Source organism: Felis catus, chromosome E1 (genome assembly GCF_018350175.1).
Source record: "Felis catus isolate Fca126 chromosome E1, F.catus_Fca126_mat1.0, whole genome shotgun sequence".
Classification (NCBI taxonomy): Eukaryota; Metazoa; Chordata; class Mammalia; order Carnivora; family Felidae; genus Felis; species Felis catus.
In genome coordinates, this window is record NC_058381.1 from 15257641 (window position 1) to 15280414 (window position 22774).

The window sequence follows — 22774 nt, forward strand, 5'->3', positions numbered from 1 at the left end:
TAGGTTGGGGCTGAAGGGCACAGACGATCCTGCCTCATAGCACTCAGGGGGCCATTCTCTGCTGGGTTTTCGGCAGTGAGCATATGCCATGTGCAACAGAACATTTAAGACTGTTCTACAGTGGTGCTGTAATGGCCTTGGGTAGCATTCAGGCCTGAAGTTGATACTGTTTTCCCTCTCTTGTAGCCGAGTCATCCTGCCTGTGTCTGTAGATGAGGTAAGTTTTTTTTTTTTTCCTTTTTATTCATAGTTTCTTTTTATTCATATAATTGCTTGCGACCATTAGCTACGTTGGGCTACAAGTGGCCCACCCTCTTGGTGTGGTTTTCATGGTTGTTCTAACTTAGAGATACTCAGTATCCGATGAGAATTTTCCTAGTGCCACCTTTAGTCGAAGGAGGGCACCTATTTTGTATATCTGCAACCTGCCTCAAGCTGTCGGCATGCTAGGTAACTTTGAACGGAGACTTTGGATAGAGCCTAAACCAGCCCCTTTTACCTGCTAAGACTGTGCCTGTTGGGGGACATTTTATTGAGGGGACTGAGTGTGTGAGGGGATTTCTGGGCCCTCCAGCACTTGACTGGGAAGCGTGCACGGCCCTCTCTCTGGTTGTGCAACAAACCAGTAGGGCGGGAAATCTCCGAGGCCCTCCCTAGCCATGCTCTAGGTGACCGCTGGGAAGACCAAGGCCCCGAACCCTTTTACGGAGGGCAAGGAATAACAAATGGGCTTGGCTTGCCCTCTGTCCTTTTATGGTTTTAGGCCCAACGTCCCTGTGTATGGGGATCTGGCAGGACCTGCCCCAAGAAGGTTCGTAGGCCATGCTGACTCAGAATCGTGTCTTGGACAGCAAAAAACTGTCATAGAGCCTCCCTTGTTCCATCCTTTCTTTGAATCTCCTCCACTGTCTTCTCCTGTTGCAGCCTGTTCTTTGCACCCCCCAGCTTCTAGCCAGGCTCCAGTTTGGGTGAAGTGTGTCAGCCAGCGCGGTGCCCTCAGTCACTGTCTTTCCTGTGGTGTCAGCATGAAGCTCCTGTGATAACTTACACTCTGTTCCAAATATGAAATGGACCTTTGAAAAATGAAATCAGGCCAACAGAGCCTGCAGCACACTTTAGATGAGACAGATATCCAAGCTTCTTGGACCCAAAGGGGGTGGGTAGGCATCGGCCCCCTAGAGGATCGTCTCCAGTGGTGGGCTGTAATCTGATAAGAGCTGTGGAGACCTGGGGGTGGGAGCCAGAGGTGGTCCTCGAACATGCCCTGGGTGCTCTAGGAAAGGAGCTTGAGAGAAACCAGACTGGGGATGCAGGGCAAAGGGCATGGAAAGGATAGATGCTCCTATCCCTGGAAGCACCTGACGTGTACCTGGGGCCTGGGAACCCTGTGCTTAGGCTGACAGGTGTTGGGCTTGGGGGGCTCCTGTTAACCCACCTCCTTGGGGGTCTTGCGGTCTTTGTGAAAAATAAAAGTGATGCTTTTCCAAATCAGGAGGCCAAGCGGGAAGGCTCGGCCTGTCCCTTACCCTGAAACTCAGCTCTTGGGAGTCCAGTAACCCTCTCTTTGCTGTACAGGATGATTCCCCCCCCCCCCCCCCCCCAGTCAGGAAGATGTCCCCCAGGAACTCCGGAGTACCTCAGTGTAGCATTTAGGGGCAAAATGGGTCTTTTCACAGGGAGTATCTTGATGGAACAAGGATGGGAATATTTGTGAGAAGTGTGGCCAACCCGGGAGAGCCAGCACTGTTCAGGAGCACCTATTGGCTACTCTGCAGCAAGGCTGGAGGTGACTTAGGATGGGGTCAAGAGTGGAGGGAAAGAGGAACTCACCTTGAGATCATCTGCAATTGGCAGTTTTTAGCTTGTGATTTTTTTTTTTTTTTTTTTTTTTTTTTTTTTTTTGCAGCATTGAGGAAGTGATGGGGCAGGGTGAACAGAGCCTAAAGTCTAAGCAGACGCTTGGGAAGTAAGCTCTGCTAAGGATTCATCTGTCCGCCTGGGAATGGTCAGCCTTTTCTTAGCTAGAAACCACTGATGAGAAAGCAAGTACATGGCTTGGGTAGGGTGAAGCAGGTGCTGCTTCTCTAAGATTTTTTGTTTTTAAGTAACCTCTATGGCCCTAGTGTGGTCTTGAACTTATAACCCCAAGATCAAGAATCCCTTGCTCCACCATCTGAGCCAGCAGGCACCCTGGAGCTGCTTTTCTGATGGCTTAAACTTTAGTTCCAGAGATCAGAAAATCTTGAATGGGGAGCCAAAGAAGAAACAAGTAATGATCAACCTTTTCAGTCTTTATCAATAGACCCATCATGATTCATGGTTCCCATGGGAACAGCCCAGCATCATATGACTGTTGGACTTACTTCCTAATTGGAGGCCTTGATTTGAGGCCCTCGTGGCTTTCTTTCCTTTTTTTTTTTAAAGTTTATTTATTTATGTAAGTGATCTGTATAGCCAACGTGGAGCTTAACTCAAGGCCTCAGGATCAAGAACTGCATGCTCTTGTGACTGAGCCAGCCAGGCACCCTTCCTCAGGGCTTTCTGTTGTAGGTTGGGAAAGAGAAGAAGGAGAAAAGAGAAGGCCATGTCTTTATAACGATCCTGATGGTGTGAATCAATATTTTGGGGCGGAATTAGCTTCTATCTGGCCAGAGCCTTTGGGTTAACACTGCACAGGGTTTCTAGGCCTTCTGCGGAGAAAGCCCTGGATGTTTGACAAGGGTGTGTCCACCGGTGGTTCCTGGCTTAGATAGGCCCACCCTCTTCCCTGTGGGCAGGGCTGTTTTACTTCCCATTTCCAGAAATGCGTGTTACCATCCGCCTGTGGTACCTGGCCTGACACAGTCACGTGGATGGGGCCAACAGCTGTGCTGTTTTTCATGATAATATTGCCTGTCAGTGTTTCAGGCCCACCCACTGCATGTTCCTGGGCTCCCGCTCCCAGGTTGCCTAAGTGGTAGAGTCTGTTTTTCTTAGCTGAGTGTCTTAGTTCTTTGGGACAAGGGCAGGCCTCATTGTCCTAGGCCTGAGGAGGCTGGAATCCTCAGATGGATAAGGGTTTTGTATCTGATTTAATGGTCTGCCCGCCACCCCCACCCCCGTCTGAGTGTGGCTGCTTTCTGCTTTCCCAAGGTGTGGTGCCACTTTGCCAAAGGGAACCCTCTGGCATGAAAAGTGTCCCTCACTTGTAGCTTCTGAAGGCCAGTCTTACTTAACCCCTTTGGATTAACAGAACGGCCTTCACTTGTCTCATTGGAATTAAAGGATCAGAATATCAAGAGAGATTAAAGGGAGAAGATGCCGGCCCAACAGACTGATCCTCTTAGAGCCTGCCCTCTGGTTCCTGTATCTGATGAGGAACCAAATGAAGGGGATTAGTGTCTGCGTGGGGGCCCCTCCCCAAGCAGCACCACCAGCCGACAGCCCTGTCCCCTCCGCCAGGCCCTTTCTTCAGTCTGTCCTTCAGGATTGCTGAGTCAGTGGTTAGATGTTATTATGACTCTTCTCTGAAACAATTAATGCTCCTTCTTAGGAACCCCTGTTTTAGCCCAACCCGGACCCACTTGAGGGGGTGGACTTGGAAAGGCACGGAGACAGCTTGGTGTTCCACGGGGGCATTGAGGCAGCACTGATGTTGTTCAGGATTAGCAAGGTCAAGGTGACTGGCTCTGTCCCAGATGTTTCTCTCTATGGGATTAACTGAGCCTTGATCACTTGCTTGGGCCTTTCTTTGGCATTTTATACTGGGTTTTTACTTTGGAAGTTAGGCCTCTAGGCGTTTGTCCTAGTGTGCTGCCTCCCCCAGACTCTGCCCAGAAATTTCCCTGCAGTGCTTCATTCTGAAGCTGCCTGGTAGAGCGGGCTTCCAAGTTTGAGGGGAAGTAGCCCTGGAAGCTGCCTCTGCTCCTTGCTGTTGCCGGGAGTGGGTTAAGTGGCAGCTGCTCAGAGACGCAGCCTCTCTCTCTTAATCTCGAAGGGAGGGAACCCCTTGTCTGTCTCTCCTGGGCGTAAAAGGAGTCTGGGGAGCAACGTAGAGGGTGAGGAAAACCTTTATACCCGCGGTGTGATTACGTACCTTTTTTTCTCATCCTCCCTGAATAGTTGTTCCTGGTGGCACTGGCAGTAAGAGGGAAAATGCTTCCTCCGGTATAGACATAACTTCCTGCATTACCTACTGCCGTTCGTTCTTTTTGCCTTATTTTTCCCTCCAAACAGCTTCACTCAGAAGGTTGCAGAGAAGGGCCAGGTCTGGGCAATGCCCAGGTCACTGGCCGTAACACTGGGTTGTCCTGAGGGGGTCAGAGGAGGCCAGTAACCTTGACTGGTGACTTGATAGGGTGGCAGATGACCAAATAAAGGAAAACCAGGTTCTTGCCATCTAGTAAAGGCACACACTGCGGGGTCGGAATCTCTGTCATCCAGTATGGGAAGCAGGCCACTTGCCCCAGCGCTACCAGGAATCTGGAAAGCATCAGGAGGTTTGGTCGCCTGTAAAACTGTTCTCTGAGCTGCTGGCAGGGTGACGAGCTGCCCGACACTGGGGAAAAAACAGGTAGATGAGTCAGTTTACAGCAGAGGTTGTGGACTTCTCAGAGCACTGGGGCAACTTTCTTTGACAAGAAGTCCTGTGTTAGGATCTGTTTGAATGAATGGGGTGAAGAGATTCTAGCGGCCGACCCAGATCTGGTTTTAGGGTCTTAATACCAGAGGCAGGTTCAGGGAAGAAGCTGCCTTGGACTCTCTAATCTGGTTCCTGGATAGTGGTGTGAAGTTAAGTATATTTACCTGGCTCCTTCAGCCTTGCTGGAAGATGGGAAAATGGGAAGGATGAAACGAAACACATTTGATAGCTAAAGAGAGGCCACGGAGCAGCGTTCTTAGTCGCTGTGGGTGGATTTGGGCAAGGTCCCAGTGGAACTGCAGAATGAGGTCCTGGATGCAGGGGAATCCCAGGGTGATCTCACTGGACAGTTCCTGGCGACTGGACTCTGTGCGCTTGTCGAGAAGACTCTGCACTGACAATGACTCCTGTCTCTCTGTTCCTCTAGTACCAAGTAGGGCAGCTGTATTCTGTGGCCGAGGCCAGTAAAAACGAAACGGGTGGTGGTGAAGGCGTGGAGGTCCTGGTGAACGAGCCCTACGAGAAGGATGGCGAGAAAGGCCAGTACACACACAAGATCTACCACCTACAGAGGTATGTGGCCGAGCAGCAGGGCCGGGAGGCAGGCAGGGATCGAAACAGAGATAGTGGATCACTGGGGTTTTTTTCCGGGTTCTCGGCTGGTTACGCGGGTTGCTTCACCTGTGAGAGTGGGTGTAAAGGACACTTCTTTGCTCGTTTAAAGGTTTTTTAGTTTATTTTTAATTTATTTTTTGGATTTTTTTTTTTTTTTTAATACTTTCCCCGCCAGGTTCCTCGTCCCTAGAGGTGGTAGTGTTTAGTTTCTTGGAGGCTGTTCCATGGTCTGTGAGTATAGGGGTGTGTGTGTGTGTGTGTGTGTGTGTGTGTGTGTGTGTGTGGGTGTTCCATTTCCTTTATTGTTCTCTCATCCATGGGATCGAACTATACGTACGGATCTGGACTTGGCGCTTTTGTTACTTGTCATATCATAGCTGTCTTTGGCTGTCAGCATATTCTACCCTGTTCTTTTAGAGAGCACAGTGCTACGTCACACAGATGTGCTATAGTCTGCTTCACCAGTCCTCCCCTGCTGGACGGACAGTCATCCTTGCCAGATGTTACACAGATCTTTTGCTGCACTTATGTGTATAAATCTATAGTACATGCTCCTAAAAGTGAAATTGGGGGCAGGTAGTATTTTAAATTCTGATACTGGGGAATTGGTTACTAGAGAACTTGAAGCACCTCTTTTTGGATCAAAGGCATACGTATTTAATTAAGAGAAATTTTTTTTAATGTTTACTTATTTTTGAGAGAGAGAGACAGAGAGAGACAGAGAGAGACAGAGTGTAAGCTGGGGAGGGGCAGAGAGAGGGAAACCCAGAATCCGAAACAGGCTCCAGGCTCTGAGCTGTCAGCACAGAGCCCGAAGCAGGGCTCGAACCCACGCACTGTGAGATCATGACCTGAGCCGAAGTCGGACGCTTAACCGACTGAGCCACCCAGGTGCCCCAAAGGCATAAGTAAACGTGAGTCTGAGGGGTGCCTGGGTGGCTCAGTGGGTTAAGCGCCAGACTTAGCTCAGGTCATGATCTCACAGTGCATGGGTTTGAGCCCCACGTCCAAATTTGTGCTGACAGCTCAGAGCTTGGAGCCTGCTTCTGATTCTGGGTCTCCCTCTGTCTGCCCCTCCCCAGCTTACATGCTGTCTGTCTCTCTCTCAAAACTAAATAAACATTAAAAAAATAAATAAAAATAAAAGTGAGTCTTATTTGTATACCAAAATCCATAGCAAATCACATAGATTTGCTGAATCATATATTTCAGTAAACAGTCATATTTCAGTAAACTCTAAGCTGACCCAAAGGGACTGAAAGCCATGGTAAACATACACCAGCTTGAATGGAAGTTGAACAAAGCTAATTTTAGAAACTATCCAGTCCTGGAAAAAATAAATCTTATCTATGCCTTTTTTTCCCCCCAAATCTATGTTTTTTAACTGTGGTAAAATACACACAACACAAAATTCACCATTTTTAAGTTCAGTGGCAATAAGTACATTTACATTGCCATGTAGCATAAACCGGAATCTTCATTTCCAGTCGCTGAACTGACTAGACATGAAATCAATTTCATTTTCGTCTGGTGAAATCCCTGACTTAATGTAGTCTGATGCTCTGGAGATGTAAAAGTGCTAGCCCAGAGCGGTCCAGGATTTTGTGAGTGCTGGAACCAGGAAGAGAGCAACACTGTAAAGTGGGGAAATCTCGCCATGATCCCATTTCCTTGCCGTTGTCTTCTTTCTCCTCCATGTCTCCTCTTCGTCTTCTTCCATCCCTACTCAGTTGACTGCCAACCAATCCTTACCGAGCCATTCGCCGTTGGTTAGAATAAGACTCAGGATATGCCTTCCCCATAGCGTCTCTGTGTTTTCCTAAAGAGGACTTTGCAGAGATAGTGAGGTTGGGAGAAGAGACCAGCTGGTTTCTTACGACTCAGTTGGTCCAACCAAAGTGTCAGAGGGGAGATCTGTGCATGTGGAGGATGGGACATGTCTTACTCTCTTCCTTAAAAGAGAGGGGGTAAACTTTGGGCTGCCACCACCACTCTTGACTTAACTTCAACTGCAAAAACCAGGTGGAAACCAACAGTACTGAATCCCGTGACCACCTTCCCTCATGAGGATCAAAGCCTTCAAGTCAGCCGTCTGGTTGCCCTGGTCAGCAATATGGGCTGCGCACTACCTTCTTCCTCGTCCCTCATATCACATCAAGTCCTTTTGACTGCATCTCCTTAGTACCTCCAGCATTTCCATTGCCTTCCATCATCTCTTGCCAGCCATCATCATCTCTTACTACAGCGCCTCCTAACTGTTCTCCCTGCTTTCCATTTCTCTGCTTCCAGTGTTCTGTCCAAAGATAGATCTGTTGCTCCCCAGCTTAAAAGTTCTGGATGGGGACACCTAGGTGGCTCAGTCGGTTGAGCGTCCAACTTTGGCTCAGGTCATGATCTCACAGATTGTGAGTTCGAGCCCCATATTGGGCTCACTGTTGTTAACCTGACAGCACAGAGCCCACTTTGGATTCTCTGTCCCCCTCTCTCTGTCCCTCCCCTGCTTGTGCTCTCCAAAAAATAAATAAATAAATAAATATTTTAAAAAAAAAAAAAAAGGTTCTGGATGGCTTCCCTGTGCCCGAAAGTATGGATAAAGTCCATACTCCTTGATGTAACTTACAAGATCTTTTATGACCAGATTTTGCATCTTTTCTTTCTTTTCTTTTTCATGTTTATTTATTTTTGAAGAGACAGAGACAGAGCATGAGTTGGGGAGGGGCAGAGAGAGAGGGAGACAGAGAATCCCAAGCAGGCTCCAGACTCTGAGCTGTCAGCACAGAGCCTGATGTGGGGCTCGAACTCATGAACTGTGGGATCATGACCTGAGCCGAAGTCGGCCGCTCAACCGACTGAGCCACCCAGGCACCCCATCATGTTTTCTTATATTTCCTGCCTCATACCTTATACCAGCTACTCCAATCTTCTCTTTCTCCAACCTTTTCTAACCTCGCTTCTGACCTTTCTAGCTCAGTCCTACTCACACTCTATTCTGTGTTCGTGTAATTCTTATTTTCTCTGAGGAGCCTCCCCATGTCCCATGCCTCCCACACGGTGTTCTCCCCGCGCTCTGTCCCCCCAGAGCCCTGGGCTCACCCGTTATGGCATATACACGTACAGTGCCGTCCTCTGCCTGGTTTGCTGGACTCCCTGCTCGCACGTAAGCTCCATGAAGTCAGGAGCCATGTCTGTGTGATTTCTGTATGTGTCCTGGTGCCTGGCACACAGGAGTATTTCCCTGAATGAGTGTGTCGGTGAGTGAATGAATCTCAGAGGGTTGCTGAGTGCCTTAATCAGCTCTCTGCTGGACTTAGCTCTTTTGTCTTAGGCCCAGGCTCTAAAGCTGATGAGATCCTTGGAGCCTCTAAAGACTATATGGATTACCAGCTAAAAACGAAGGCAGAGGAACATATGCACCTTTAAAAACAAACAGACAAACAAAAATGGGCTCATACTGTACCTGCTGTTCTGTAACCTGAGATAAAATGAATTGATGAAATATTTTGTCCTGGGAGTCAGATGGCCCTGAGGCCCTTCTGGCCTCCCAGAACTGACGAAGCAGATCAGATTATCTTGGATCCCATATTCCAAGTTCATCAGCCTGTCAGTCACTCTGGCCCATAAGCCTAGACGGGTGAACTCTTGGAGTTATCACATCCTTGCAGGGTGTAGTATAATGCCCTGGGCCTGGTGAACTAAAAAAAATGGGTAATGATAATGTAAGGACTGCCAAGCCGTGGCAGGTAGCCCAGGGTCCCACCTGCTGTCCTGTTCTGATGGGTGGTGAGGTACTGGGGCGAGTAGTGGGTAGATGTTAGTAGCCAGCCGAGCCTGGGCGTCAGGCTCTGACAGGTGGCCTCACACACACAAGAGTAACCTGCTTATCTCATGGAAATTTGCTCGTCAACCCCACTGAAGAAGCTGGGGCTGTGGCCTGAAGAATGTGATATAAAAGCCCACTGTCTTTTCTCCTCTCCGTTTTTCTTCACAATCCCTTTTTCTTACCACAGCAAAGTGCCCACGTTTGTTCGAATGCTAGCCCCAGAGGGAGCCCTGAATATACATGAAAAGGCATGGAATGCCTACCCTTACTGCAGAACTGGTAAGTGCAGACCTGGCCAGAAGCTGGAGTTTGAGCCCCAAGGTGGACCGAGGGTGTGGTCAGGTAGGCCCAGGGGTGGCAGTGAATTAGGGTTTGGGGTCATACCTTCATTTGCCAGATTAAGCCAGTGAAAGGATGAGCCTGGGGACTCCCTCCGGGCTGGTGGTGAGCGTCCGTGCTGTCTAGTACAGTTTGGCAGCCAGCTGGGTGGGAACCACCAAGGAGTCACGGCCTGGATGGCATAGAACCAGTCCGCCTTGGTTGGGATGGTATAAATTGTTCGTTTTTTACTCAGGACATTTCCCCTATCGCTATGTAGTCTACTGTTTTTTAAATTTGTAATGTCTGAATAGTATTTTATTCTGTGAGGGTACTGTGATCTTTTTAAACCACTCCCTTATTGTGAGACACTGAAATTTCCAGTTAAATATAACATATTTGGGTCTGGCTTGAAAAACAGCTTTGAGTCTGAGGAACTCTTGAGGGAGGCAGTCGTAGGAAAGGACCTATAAGGTGACCTTCTTGCCCTGGGGGAGGGTCAAGTCTGTGTGTGTGTGTGTGTGTCTGTATTATATAGATGTGTATAGAATCTATATACACATAGAATATACGTGCTAAGAGCCCTGAATTAAAGGCTTACACAAAATCAGCATGTTCTGTATTCAAGGTATGAGTAGGGGTGGAATTATTGTCTTAATCTTGGCTATCTGGAGTTTCTGGAAAGGAAAGACTTGAACCTCCACAGAGAACTTTCTCTTCTAGACATTCTGGGATTCCTGTTGAGTAATTCAGACTCTTAGCATTCTAGGATTCTTAGGTCTTGAAGGCTCTTTAAGAGTAGAACTCTTGGAGGACCGAAGCCAGTACTGATCCAAATCTTGGCGGGGGGTGGGGGGTGTCCTTAGAGGTCCCCTGGAATTTGACTGTGAGTTAGTTGAGTGGCCTTTCCCCTGGCCAACCTGCATTTGTTGGCATAGACAGTCTGGCTGTGGGGCCCTCCTGCCAGCCTCTACTTACGTGTAGAGTTAACACCTGTCTCATTTGTTGGAACCCGGCACACCCTAAAGATTGTATCTGATGAGGATGTTCCACCCATGGAGTCCTTATCCTGTGGACTTTGGGAGTGACTAAAGGCTAGAGCACAGAGTCATTGCTCTCTCCAACCCTCAGTGGCCCTACAGAGGTTCAAGAACTTTGTTTCAGGCGATGGACAATCTTCGGTAGAACCCGGGATGTGTAACACTTAGAGTTTTATTGCAGTAGCTGACAGTGCAAATACCACAACTCCCTAAACAGTGCAGGGCATAAAATTGTTAAGTTCTTGGAAAAGAGGCATGCACACACTTTCTTAAAAGACACTGCCCACTGTGGCTGGGTGTGTCTGGCCTAGGGTCAAAGGTGAATTTTCTTTATGTCCAAGAGAATTGCATGGAGCATGCATCATAAAAACCTTAACCAACATGGCATAAAAGTGATAAACAGATAATGTGGACTCTTTCATGCCTGGGTCAGTGTTCTCCGTACAGAGCTTGTGTTGACTCAGAGACGCCTCTGTCCTCTGAGTAATTCTGGGGAGAGTGTGCTACAGCTGACACGGGCATTTTTCTAGATGCCAAGTGTCCATTCACATATTGTCCTGATCCTTAGCAAAAAAAAAAAAAAAAAAAAAAAGAATGTAATTTCTTTTTTTTTTTAATTTTTTTTTTTTCAACGTTTATTTATTTTGGGGACAGAGAGAGACAGAGCATGAACGGGGGAGGGGCAGAGAGAGAGGGAGACACAGAATCGGAAACAGGCTCCAGGCTCTGAGCCATCAGCCCAGAGCCTGACGCGGGGCTCGAACCAATGGACCGCGAGATCGTGACCTGAGCTGAAGTCGGACGCTTAACCGACTGCGCCACCCAGGCGCCCCCCTTTTTTTTTTTTTTTTTTTTAGAAGAATGTAATTTCTAAATATTCCATGAAGAGGAGAAGCAGGGAGTTAGGGGAGGAAGGTTGGTTTCCTCAGTGGGTGCTGGTCTCATAGCCAGAACTCTCCATCATACAGAACGAATATGTTGAATCTTAGATCTGCTTAGTTAGACATTGTTTTTTGAAATTCAGAGATAGAAATAAGGAGCCAGAAATACTGGCCAGTTCCCTCTGGTGGGAGAAAGATCAATAGTTCAAACCCCTTAGCCTGGCTGAAGTAAAGTTTGAGGCGAGAATGGATAAAGGAGCATAGGGTGTCTTTTAGAAGGCTCTACCCCTGCTCTGAGTGGAATGAAAACGGATTTGTGATGCTCTCTTCACTGTCCGCTCTTTCCGTCCTCTGACCTTGTTTCTCTCTGTTTCTTTCCTCCTGTTGCTGATGAGGAGGGGGTAAGAGAGAGCTTGGCCTGTGATTGAAAGTAGGAAGAGGGAAATAAATGTTTCTCCTCTTGCCTCTCCCTCTAACCTTAACCCGGGCCTGAATGTGGTCTCGGTAAGCCATGGTTTTAAAGTACCTGATAAGTCTTATTTGGAGAGCCGCACTTCCCAACTGCAAAGGGCTTCCCGAGACTCTTCCAGTATAGCTAGTGTTGCGGTTTGAAGAAAAGGGTCTGTTCTGAATGCAGAGGTGTTTGGAGGGACAGGGAGGACTAGAGAAGATTGGGGGAGCTTGTTTGGTCACCTGAGTTGACATTAAAGGCCAGGGAGGGTCATCACCCTCGTAGGTTCAGAAACCTAGTTTGTCAGAACTGAGTGGATCCTTTTCTCAGGGTCTCAGAACGACTAACGCATGAGAACCCCAAGTGCTGATATATTAAGTTGTATTGAAATACAGAATTAACTAATGACACCGGGTATTCCTGTTTGCTGACTAGAGTGTTCTTTCCTTGGGGACCCCTCTACGTGGGAAACCAGCGCTTACTCAGTACGCCAACACGCGGTAGAAATGTCCATTTGCTTAAGTGATTGGACTCTCATGTCCATTGATGAGCATATTCTGTCCCCACGGAGGCCTGGCTACTAGAACATTGCTTGGAGTACACGGATTCAGGATCAGGTGGTTAGTTGGAGAACCTTAGTGGCTCGTGTCGTCAAACCAGCCCCGGCTGACACCGCTGTCTCCACTGTAGAGACGGGGCTGACTAGATGTGCCCTGGAATTATTGCCACCGGTATAACACGGGAGAATTTCTGCCAAACAGGCCTCTTTGGCCTCCCGCTCAGTGAATATCATACCTATCATTTCCTTTTTTGTGAACTGATTTCCTTCAAGCTGATAACAGGACAGGCCACGTAGTTAATAATCTTAACCGGGTGCTTTCTTGCAAGTATCTTTCGTCGGACTCAGGGAAATTACTAGTAGTCTCTTGGATTGTTTCTATACAAGGTGGGCCTTCTCTGTTATGTTTCAGCGTTTCCTCATTTTAATCTCAGGGGTAACCTCAGTTTCAGTTTTGGAGTTACGGAGTTTGACTGTTAGCCCCATAAGCTGTCCAATATGGCCGTGTGACATCCATCAGAACCTGAGATAGCTCCTAAATTCAGAGGGTACACAGTGACCTGGGCTGTTGTCAGGAGGAGAGCTAGTTTGTTCCCCAGTGACATTAGAGCTGCAGCCATTTTCTCTGGTAAATAATTGATCCGTGCTCTCCGAAGGGGTCTCATTACAATGAGCAGGAGTATAGAGGGCGCGAGATTTGGTTACAGTGACAGGAAGCGTACAGAAGGCCGACAGACAGTGTCTGGCCGCAAGCGCCCTCTGTGCCCCGGGAGGCGGTGGGAGGTGACGCTCTGATGGCAGAGTGCTGGGTCTCAGGGGGCTTCAGCTCCTCAGAGCCGGCCCCTTTCCTTGCGCAGCTGGGAAGAATCCATTCCAGATTTGGTCTTTTGGGATTTTTGTATGAGTGAACCTTGAGGGTTCGTACATTTGAAGCGCCAGATGCACTCACGGGGTTTGAAGGGTGACCATGGCATAAGCCCCAGGGAGTGGAGAACTTTTTACTACCGTGGTCCCTGGAGGTGAGGGGCAGATATTTATTGATCCTCATTAATCTTTTTCTCTCTTCTTTCCATGTCCTTGCCTTGGAGCAGTTATTACGGTAAGAATTTCTGAGGGGGGAGTGGAATTGCAGATGATTGATAAGGAAAGAGGAAATTAAAATATCAGTACACTGGCGGTTCCTGGGTATTCCTCTCTGTCAGGAGACATGGTGCTGTTGAGGCTTAATCCTTTTGCTCCTAATGAGGAATTTGTTAATTGGCAAAGTGGCCTCTTGCTGTAAGCTGCATTGGCATGTGGCTTTGTAGGTCCGGCAGTGAGGACCACGGGTCTCACGTGTACAGGATGACCTGAGGCTCTCTCCCGCCCTCCCCATGTCATGCCTTCTCAGGGTTTACGAAACCTCAGTTCAGCTGACTGATCGTGGCTTTCCCACGTGCACACCTGTGGACCCCAGGCGGCACTGCCTGTGGGCAAAATTGTGAAGGCAACGGGCTGTCTTTTCCACGCCCACCCCCCCGTCATCACCCCTTCTCTTCACCCTGGGACACCACACCCGGGTGTCCGTCCCTGCTGCTCAGTGGAGGCGGCTTCTGCCCACCTCATGCCCGCTGAGGAGTTCGGGGTTAATGCGTGCCTCCTCCAAGTAGCACCATGTTTTAAACAGCATCAAGGGAGGAAGCACCAAGGGTTCATTTGCTGAGAAGAGAACTTCAGGCCTCGGCAAAAGTCTGGCTGACGGATGGGGTGCCGGTGAACATTTGGTTGGTTAGGAATATTCCTTCTCACATTAACCGTTGGCACCCTGTGCTTAAAGCAGGATGACCGAGTTGTTAATTACGTGGATTTTGAAGTCACACCAATGTGGTTTTAAGGCCCAGCTCTGTCGGTGTCCCCGTGGCCTTGGACAAGTCACCCCCCCGCTTTGAACTTCACTTTCCTCGTCTGTAAAATGAGGGTGATAGTACTACAGCCCTTGCAGACTGGGATAAGGAGTGAACAAGATAACACGCCCCTAGCGTGTTGTGGGCGCCTCGTCAAGTTGGCTGTTACTGTAAGACAAGCTGGAGTCTCTGAACCGCCCGCGAGCAGTAATGGGAGATAGTTACTCTCCACCTTTGAGGCTGGTGACCGTAAGGTGTTTTCCCCCTTCCAGAATGAATACATGAAAGAAGACTTTCTGATTAAAATTGAAACCTGGCACAAACCAGATCTTGGCACCCAGGAGAATGTAAGTAGCACTTCCCAAGAGCCCAAGGACCTGCAGGCTGCAGAGTGGCGTTTGAGGTTCTGCCCAGAGCTTCTCCTTCGCTGCCTTCCCCGTGGTCCCATTTTCCCTGGCCATGAAGGCAACAGCCTGTACCTAGACCCTATCTACCAGCATGGGATTGCTCTAATTTGCCAAACATGATCCCCAAGACTCCTTTTTTCTTTTTTTTTTTAATTTTTAAAATGTTTTTCTTTTATTTTTTGAGTCAGAGGGAAAGAGAGAGCACAAGTGGGGGAAGGGCAGAGAGAGAGAGGGAGACACAGAATCCAAAGCAGGCTCCAGGCTCCGAATTGTCAGCCCAGAGCCTGATGCAGGGCTCAAACTCACGAACCATGAGGTCATGACCTGAGCCAAAGTCAGACGCTTAACTGACTGAGCCACCCAGGCGCCCCTCCAAGACTCCTTATAGGGCCTTCTCATAGAGCTGAGATTGGTCTAAAATGCAACGCTTGGCACAGAGGAATTGTATTTTTAAACCACGAAGATTATAGGGGCGCCTGGGTGGCTCATTTGGTTAAGCAGCTGACTCTTGATTTGGGCTCAGGTCGTGATCTTGCAGTTTGTGAGATCGAGCCCTGCAGCGGGCTCTGCGCTGACAGCTTGGAGCCTGCTTGGAGTTCTTTCTCTGCCCCTCCCCTGCTCATATGTTGTTCCTCTCCCTCTCTCTCCAAATAAATATTTAAAAGATAAAGAGAATTTTCTCTCTCCTCTCTCTCTCTCTCCCTCCCTCCCTTGCTTGTTCTCTCTCACAAAATAAGTAAATAAACATTTTTTAAAAAGGTGGGGTGGCACCTGGGTGGCTCAGTCAGTTAAGCATCTGACTCTTGATTTCGGCTCAGGTCATGATCTCACAGTTTGTGAATTCAAGCCCTGCATCGTGCTCTGTGCTGACAGTGCGGAGTCTGCTTGGAATTCTCTGTCTCTTCTCTTCTCTCTCTCTCTCTCTCTCTCTCTCTCTCTCTCCCTCCCTCTCTCTCTCCTTCCCTCCCTCCCCCCTGCTTGTCCATGCTCTCTCTCTCTCAAAATAAAATAAATATTTTTAAAAAATAAAACATGTTCACATAAAAACTTAAAAAAAAAACAATAGAGAACAGTCTTCAAGGTAGACTGTTCAGTGAAAAAAAAGCATGATGCAAAACTGTATATTTGTGTTACCATTTTTTGTTAAAAGAAAAATCTCTCTACATGGATGTTTGTGCATAGAATCTGGTGGGGGGGGGGGAGGGGACTGGAAGATAAGCAAGAGAAAGTTTTTTAAAAGCATCAAAGTAAGCAGTATAGGGGCACCTGGGTGACTCAGTTAAGCATCCGACTCTTGATTTTGGCTCAGGTCATGATCTCTGATTTGTAAGTTTTGAGTTTGAGCCCTACATCAGGCTCTGTGCTGGTAGCGTGGAGCCTGCTTGGGATTCCCTCCCTCTCTCTCTCCCTCTCCCTCTCTTTCTGCCCCTCCCCTTCTCATTCTCTCTCTCTCTCTCTCTCTCTCTCTCTCTCTCAAAAATAAATAAATAAGCATTTAAAAAAAACAAACAGTATATGGCTAAACAGGGAACAAGTCCACAAGTGTTTGTAGTCTTTATAAAGGGGAACATACAGAAATAATGTTAGTGCTGTAAGTAGCCCTGAGTGTTCTGGCCTGCTGAAATCAGAGTGTTACTTCTCTCTTGTATATCTACTTAAAATCATTCTCTTGTTCCTTTGGATAATTTTGTCTATAATTCCTTACTGGTAGGAATTGCACATTGATGACTACAGGAATAGCTGTTCCTAGGTGTTCATTCTGTTGTAATATTTATTTATTTTTGAGAGAGAGACAGACAGACAGACAGAGCATGAGCAGGGGAGGAACAGAGAGAGAAGGAGACACAGAATCCGAAGCAAGCTCCAGGCTCTGAGCTGTCAGCACAGAGCCCGATGCGGGGCTCGAACCCATGAACTGGGAGATCATGGCCTGAGCCGAAGTCGGACGGATGCTTAACCAACTGAGCCACCCAGGCGCCCCCTAGGTGTTCATTCTGGATAAAGGGTGCTTTGTAGTTGACAAAACCTACACAGTGGTCCTTGTTCCTACAGGTGCACAAACTGGAGCCTGAGGCCTGGAAACACGTGGAAGCCATATATATAGACATTGCAGATCGAAGCCAAGTACTTAGCAAGGTAGGAACTGGTTAGCGATGTGGGCGGCCTTTGAGGTGCAGAAATGACTTCCAAGTGTCAGAGAAACCAGGGAACCGTACCCAACTTGGCTCAAAGGGAAGTTCTGTCTCAGCTATTGTTTATTTTATTTTTGTAAAGTAGTGTTAAGAATTCTCCTATCTTGACTTGGGGATTCCACCAGGAAGATAGTGGCCCGGATGTATGTGTCCTGTTTAGCCTCTGGGAATTATCACCGGACAGTGTAGGTGCTGAGGATAATTTGCTCAGCTGAAATGACACTAAGCCTGAAACTAGTTTTCAAATTAATGTTTCCAACCCAGTAATTAAAAAAACATTTATTGCCTGCCTATTGTGTTTGGAAGACTGTGTTCTATGGATTCCGGCAGAAAAATGAAAAGACAGATGCCCTCCCCCCAAGAAGTTGGTGGTGGCTTGTCAGAGTAACACACATGGCAGCACATGCCCAGAAAAGGACAGTCACTACTAGACCGTGAACTTGGAGAGAGCCGGGACCAGGTGTGTCCTGCTCAGTGCTGTGCTCCCAGGAAGTATTTGTTTAGGGAAGGAAAGTTGAGTTTCTTCCTCATTCACTACTCTTCCTATTTGACGGGGGATATTGGGATCAGGGCAGAGGAATTTGGCTCTCTGCCCATTGGTGGGAAGTAAGTGTTTGCTCTCCATATCCCAGGGGTATGACACCTCTTTCTTGGAGTCGCTCTCTGTGCTTCGATATTTTGATCTGTATGTCTCCAAAAAGACGGGAAAACCATCCTATGCTTCCTTGCGTAATAGCCTCACTTCCACCCTCAAAAGTTAGTGGATTTTTCAAAAAGCTTTTTATTGAAGTATAGCATACAGCAAAGTTTATATATCCTAAGTGTGTAGCTTAATGGATTTTCTCAAACTGAGCATATCCAGATATTTCTCCAACAGAAATGCTAACAAAGACTATGGCTCTCTGAGGATTTTGTCAACTCTGGTGGTTTTGTGTGCATGGAGATAAGCAGAGGTGGGGAAGATATGAATAATTTATTTGTTTTTATTTAAGTATAGTTGACACAAAAGGTTGATCTTTTTTTTTTTTTAAAGCACACATAATTTTCATTTTGGGAAATACTTTATGACTCGTGTGTATGCGTGTGATTTGTTTTCTTCGGTATCTTCGTTAAGTAGCTCTTAGAGTGAGTTTGCTTTTCTTAAGCCCCTATTAGTCAGTGCAGAAGAATAGCCACAGATTAAACTTCTGTTATGGTTAATTCACACACAGCATTGACCGCATTATAAATAAGTGAAGTGAGACTAACAATGGTATACAAGAGGATAGGTTCCATACAATGAACGTTTCCAGTAATGATTTTATTAAAACAAGTCAGTTAAAAACAACAGAACCAGCAGGAGATTGGATGAGATTTCAGGTTCGACAAGCAGTTCTCATCTATGGCCAGGTTTTAGAATCACCTGCAGAGGCTTAAAACAAAAAAAAAGAAAATCTGCCCCTACCTGCAAATATTCTTATTTGCTGGGTTTTTAGGTGCAGCAGCCCAAAAATCTGTATTTTGAAAAAGCTGTCCATTCGGATGCTTATCCCAGGTTGAATATCTCTGTCTTAAGCTGGAAATATGTGCCTGCTCAGACAGTACTTGACACTTTCATACGCATAAAACTGAAAACAAACTGTGGCAGAGAAAATCACACAGAGCTCTCCTCAGAGGCAAATGTAAACGGTTCTATATCTTGTTTATAAAATTTTCCCATGTTTTCTATACACCAGCAGCTTCAACTGGTATGAAGTGTATTCTGATGGAAAAACCTAATCTCTGTGTCTCTCCCCCTCCCGCCTTCCCTCCTTCTCTCCCTTCTGACCCCAACTCCAATTCTACCACTTCTCTCAGGATTACAAGGCGGAGGAAGACCCAGCAAAATTTAAGTCTATCAAAACAGGCCGAGGACCCTTGGGACCCAATTGGAAGGTGCAGTTCACATCCTCACCACCAGGGGGCAGGGCACAGCACGGGCAGACCTCTGCCATTGAGGAGGGGAATGGCTAGGGTGGGCCTAGGGAGAGCCAGAGGTCTGCCCTCTTAGTTACCTGCCTGCCTATCTGTGTGTTTCTAATACAGCAAGAACTTGTAAATCAGAAAGACTGCCCATACATGTGTGCATACAAACTGGTCACTGTCAAGTTTAAGTGGTGGGGCCTGCAGAACAAAGTGGAAAACTTTATACATAAGGTAAGTGACCAGGGTAAGGCCTTTCCCGTGGGGGGGTGGGGGGGGGGTTGCCCAACAAGATAAGTGACTTTTATCCTCAGGTGGGTGACATCAGAATATTTCGGTTTGATTTCCCAGACCCCACTTCCCCTTTCACTTAACTGTCTTACAGTTGAATGCTGTCTGTCCAGGAGCACCACATGTTACAGGGAAGGAAACTGAAGCAACAAAAAGGAAACAGGAAGGGGTTTTCTATGACTGAGCTTCAAATAAAACTCAGTCTTTCTCTTTGCTTGAAGCCGAAAGGCAAGAGGCCCCATGAGCTAAATTCTCCAGCACCCTCAATTCCTGAACTGGACAGACCTAAGGCGTTTTTATAGCTTTTTCTCTGATGTGTTAGAGCCTCGCTCCTGGGCCACATTTCATAGCTGCTGGCCGGTTTTAACCTGGCCTTAGGCTCCAGAGACAAGAAGGGAAACTTGGCACAGTTTTTGGGGGGCCTTGGCCGAACTGTGAGCACATGCGCTGCCTGTCTTGCCAGCATTTTGGACACAGGGCCTAGGCTGTGGGGGGGCTCCCTCCTACCTGAGACGTTACCTGTTGTCATGTGAGGGCAAAAATCACTGACTTTTGGGACCCGAGGGCTCACCCATGTAAGCCAGCCGGGCACCACTCTTCCCCGCCCACCCCTGGAAAGTGGGGTTGTTGACACGGAGATCGTGGGAGGGGCGCTGCAGCGGTGGCCTCTGCCTTCTGGTTCTAACTTCTAACTAGGTTCCCTCCTCTCTGTAGCAAGAAAGGCGTCTGTTTACAAACTTCCACAGGCAGCTGTTCTGTTGGCTCGATAAGTGGGTTGACCTGACCATGGACGACATCCGAAGGATGGAAGAAGAGACGAAGAGACAGCTGGATGAGGTAAGTGGGTGCCTGGAAGAGACTGGGCCCTCCACCCTGTCGATCCCCGAAGGAGACCGTCATGCGGGGCAGTTCACGAGGGCACCGCCTGCGGCTCTAGGAACGCGTCAGTGTCCACGTGAGTAAGGTCTGGTGCCAGGTGGCATGGAAGGAGAGACAGTGAGCTGAGGCCTTGGCGTACTCGGAGAGACGAATATGGCAGCGTGTGCTGCATGCCAAGTGAGCGCTTGCTGCCGTGGTTCTTTGGAACTGGAGGGGTGGGGGGAGCCGTGCTGGGCTGCGACCTCGAGGGGGCCCCTGGGAGAAGGCAGGCTGGTCGGATCCATGAGTACCACGCACATCCCCCACGGAGGACGGCAGCAGCGCACACACACAGCTAACTACTGAAGAGGGTGGTCTTGAGCTATATTTAGAGTTTGGAGCCTTGGCTCTTTTGGGGGAAGCGGGGGCTTGGCGTGGATCCAAGGAGCCGGAGGCCTACCACTCGTGCCGCCTCATTTGGGGATGCTTCTCTGCGAGGCTCGCTCTGAGGAGATGGTCAGTAAACAACATTCAAGCACTGACTGTGTGTGAGGCACCATTCCAAGGGCTCTTAAATACGCCATCTCCTGAGATCCTCATGATACCGGTGAGGAGACGCCACTGTTGTTGCCACCCTCAGACGAGGCTCCGAGAGTCCAGCTCGTGATACGGGCAGGGTGATACGGGCAGGGTGAGAGCCATAGCTCCGGATCACTTGGCTGCTTTTCCTCCCTTAGATGCCATTTGGGGCCGTCCTGCCCTCTCGGGGCTAAAAATAAGGCAGGAAGCTCTGTTTCATAACTGCCGTCCATTTCTCCCTCCTTGCCCTGGGTGGGTTGGCGTGGAGCCAGATGTCGGGCAGACATTGCTTTGCCCAGCTTCGCCCAGCTCCCCGGTAGTGCCTCCGGCGAGACCCAGGCCTGGGTGCCCATGGTGCTCCCGCCCCACTGAGCTGGTCTTGGGTGCAGACTGGGCCCAGGCGTTCTTCCTTCCCTAGTTCCTGTTGAAGGCAGATGTTCTGGTTATTCATCCAGCTGCATTTAGCAGGGAAGCGGCAGGATGTTTGACACAATTCCTGATTCTTCTGCTAAGGATCTTCAAGGAAGTGGTAGATTTTTAACCTCCGGGACTATATGAGAGAGAGGCCGGAGTGTTTTGGTCACCCTAGTCCTGACAAAAGAAGGGAAAAAAATTACCAAACAAAGGTGCGTGGTGACTTCAGGGTTCAGCCTGGAGCTTCCGTCACCCACTGCCTGACAAGGTATACCGGGGCTCATGGAGGTGTTTGCGGACAGCCTTTCACTCTTTGGGCAGAATTTGAGTTCTTGGAGCTGGAGGAACTCTCCAGAGGAGCTCCTGGATCTGACTCTGAGATTCAAAGTTTGAGAGTCCTCACCATTGGGGAGTTCTTTTTTTTAATCCCCACCTCTCTCTGTGTGTTTCTCCATTCTGTGGAGAATTGTGCCAAAACCTTAGAAGACCGCTATTGTCCAGGCTAACTGCAAATTCAGGAAACCCGTTTTAGAACTGGAATTTTAAATAGTTTATAGTAGAAGAAAAAGGGAAAACCAAGTCTGTGTCGTTGTGGGACATCTTTTGACCTCATCAGCAACTGTACCTCTGGCATACTTGTCTTTTTTCTCTTTTTTTCCCTCCTTCTAAAAATATTTTTATCAAAGTTTTATTTTTACAGTTATATTTATGAAAAACTTATTGGGGTATGATTGACACACAGAAAGCTGCACATATTTAATATATATATCTTTTTTTTTTTATTTTTTTTTTTAACGTTTATTTATTTTTGAGACAGAGAGAGACACAGCATGAATGGGGGAGGGGCAGAGAGAGAGGGAAACAGAATCGGAAGCAGGCTCCAGGCTCTGAGCCATCAGCCCAGAGCCCGACGCGGGGCTCGAACTCGCGGACCGCGAGATTTCGACCTGGCTGAAGTCGGACGCCTAACCGACTGCGCCACCCAGGCATATATATATATATATATATATCTTGATGAGTTTCAGATAAGTATACATCTGTGAAACCATCACCACAGTTTTTGCGTGAACAAAAACATCACCTCCAAAAGCATTTTTATAGTTTTCAAACTCAGATGGCGTCCCCGGCTTATGAGGAAGAAGCTGTCCTCCTCTGCCCTGCCCCTGGAGTCCTGCCCCCAAGAAGCAGCCCCTTGCAGTTCTTCGGGGTGTTTCTTTTGTTAATGACCTCCAGTATTTCCAAATAATATGCTTAGGTGCTTAATTCTCAATTTCTCAACTTTAGATATTAATGGTCGACTTTTCCTATGATTTAGTTCCTGTACTCCACCCATCACTCACTCTCTTCCCCCTCCTCCATTATCAGAATTTTGGGTTAATTCATTATTCTGTTTATATTATTACAACTTTTTTGTTCATTTCCCCATCTGAGCCCTTTAGTCTTCTGCTGATTTCCGTTCCTTTCTTGGAAAATTTTTTGTTTTTTAATAATACAGTTTGAAACTAGTATGTTAACGAACTGGAATTTAAATAAACACCTGGGGGAAAAAAAGAGAAGAAGTTAGTAATTGCCTCCCTTCCTTTAGTTAGCTTAGTTTTATGTATCTGTGTCATTTTTGTTTTTGAATCTTTACGTGGGTGATCCTGTCTGGTCGTGTGGCGTGTGCCGTGTGATAACGTGGGTAATGTCGGTTCATCCTCACTGATTTTGCTCCCCCCTCAACAGACACTCTGATCTCAAGATCTCCTCAGTTCTGGAAAATGTGTTTGTGTATCTATTTCATAATTTTTTCCCCTCTGTTTCCTTTATTCTTTTTTCTGGAATTTTTATTAGGAGTCAGAAATCGGACTTAATGAAGTGACCTCATTTTCGTATGTTTTCTCTCCTTTTTTATCTGCCTTCTG

The 22774-nt window shown here is 47.7% G+C and overlaps 1 protein-coding gene and 1 long non-coding RNA gene across 2 annotated transcripts in view; one reads left to right on the top strand and one right to left on the bottom strand.

Moving 5' to 3' along the window:
* Window positions 1-22774, top strand: part of PITPNA (phosphatidylinositol transfer protein alpha) — a 40476-nt gene that overhangs the window by 3658 nt on the left and 14044 nt on the right. Inside the window, exons 2-10 of the mRNA XM_011289023.4 lie at window positions 187-217; window positions 5049-5194; window positions 9244-9335; window positions 13397-13404; window positions 14461-14535; window positions 16648-16731; window positions 18624-18701; window positions 18852-18962; window positions 19734-19856. Of these exons, the coding sequence (XP_011287325.1) occupies window positions 187-217; window positions 5049-5194; window positions 9244-9335; window positions 13397-13404; window positions 14461-14535; window positions 16648-16731; window positions 18624-18701; window positions 18852-18962; window positions 19734-19856 (748 nt within the window). The remainder of the gene's footprint in view (window positions 1-186; window positions 218-5048; window positions 5195-9243; window positions 9336-13396; window positions 13405-14460; window positions 14536-16647; window positions 16732-18623; window positions 18702-18851; window positions 18963-19733; window positions 19857-22774) is intronic.
* LOC123382023 lies at window positions 2400-5051 on the bottom strand. Its single transcript, XR_006589777.1, has 2 exons — window positions 4786-5051; window positions 2400-4537 (listed from the first exon to the last, which is right to left on the bottom strand). It is a non-coding gene; the product is annotated as an uncharacterized LOC123382023 (long non-coding RNA).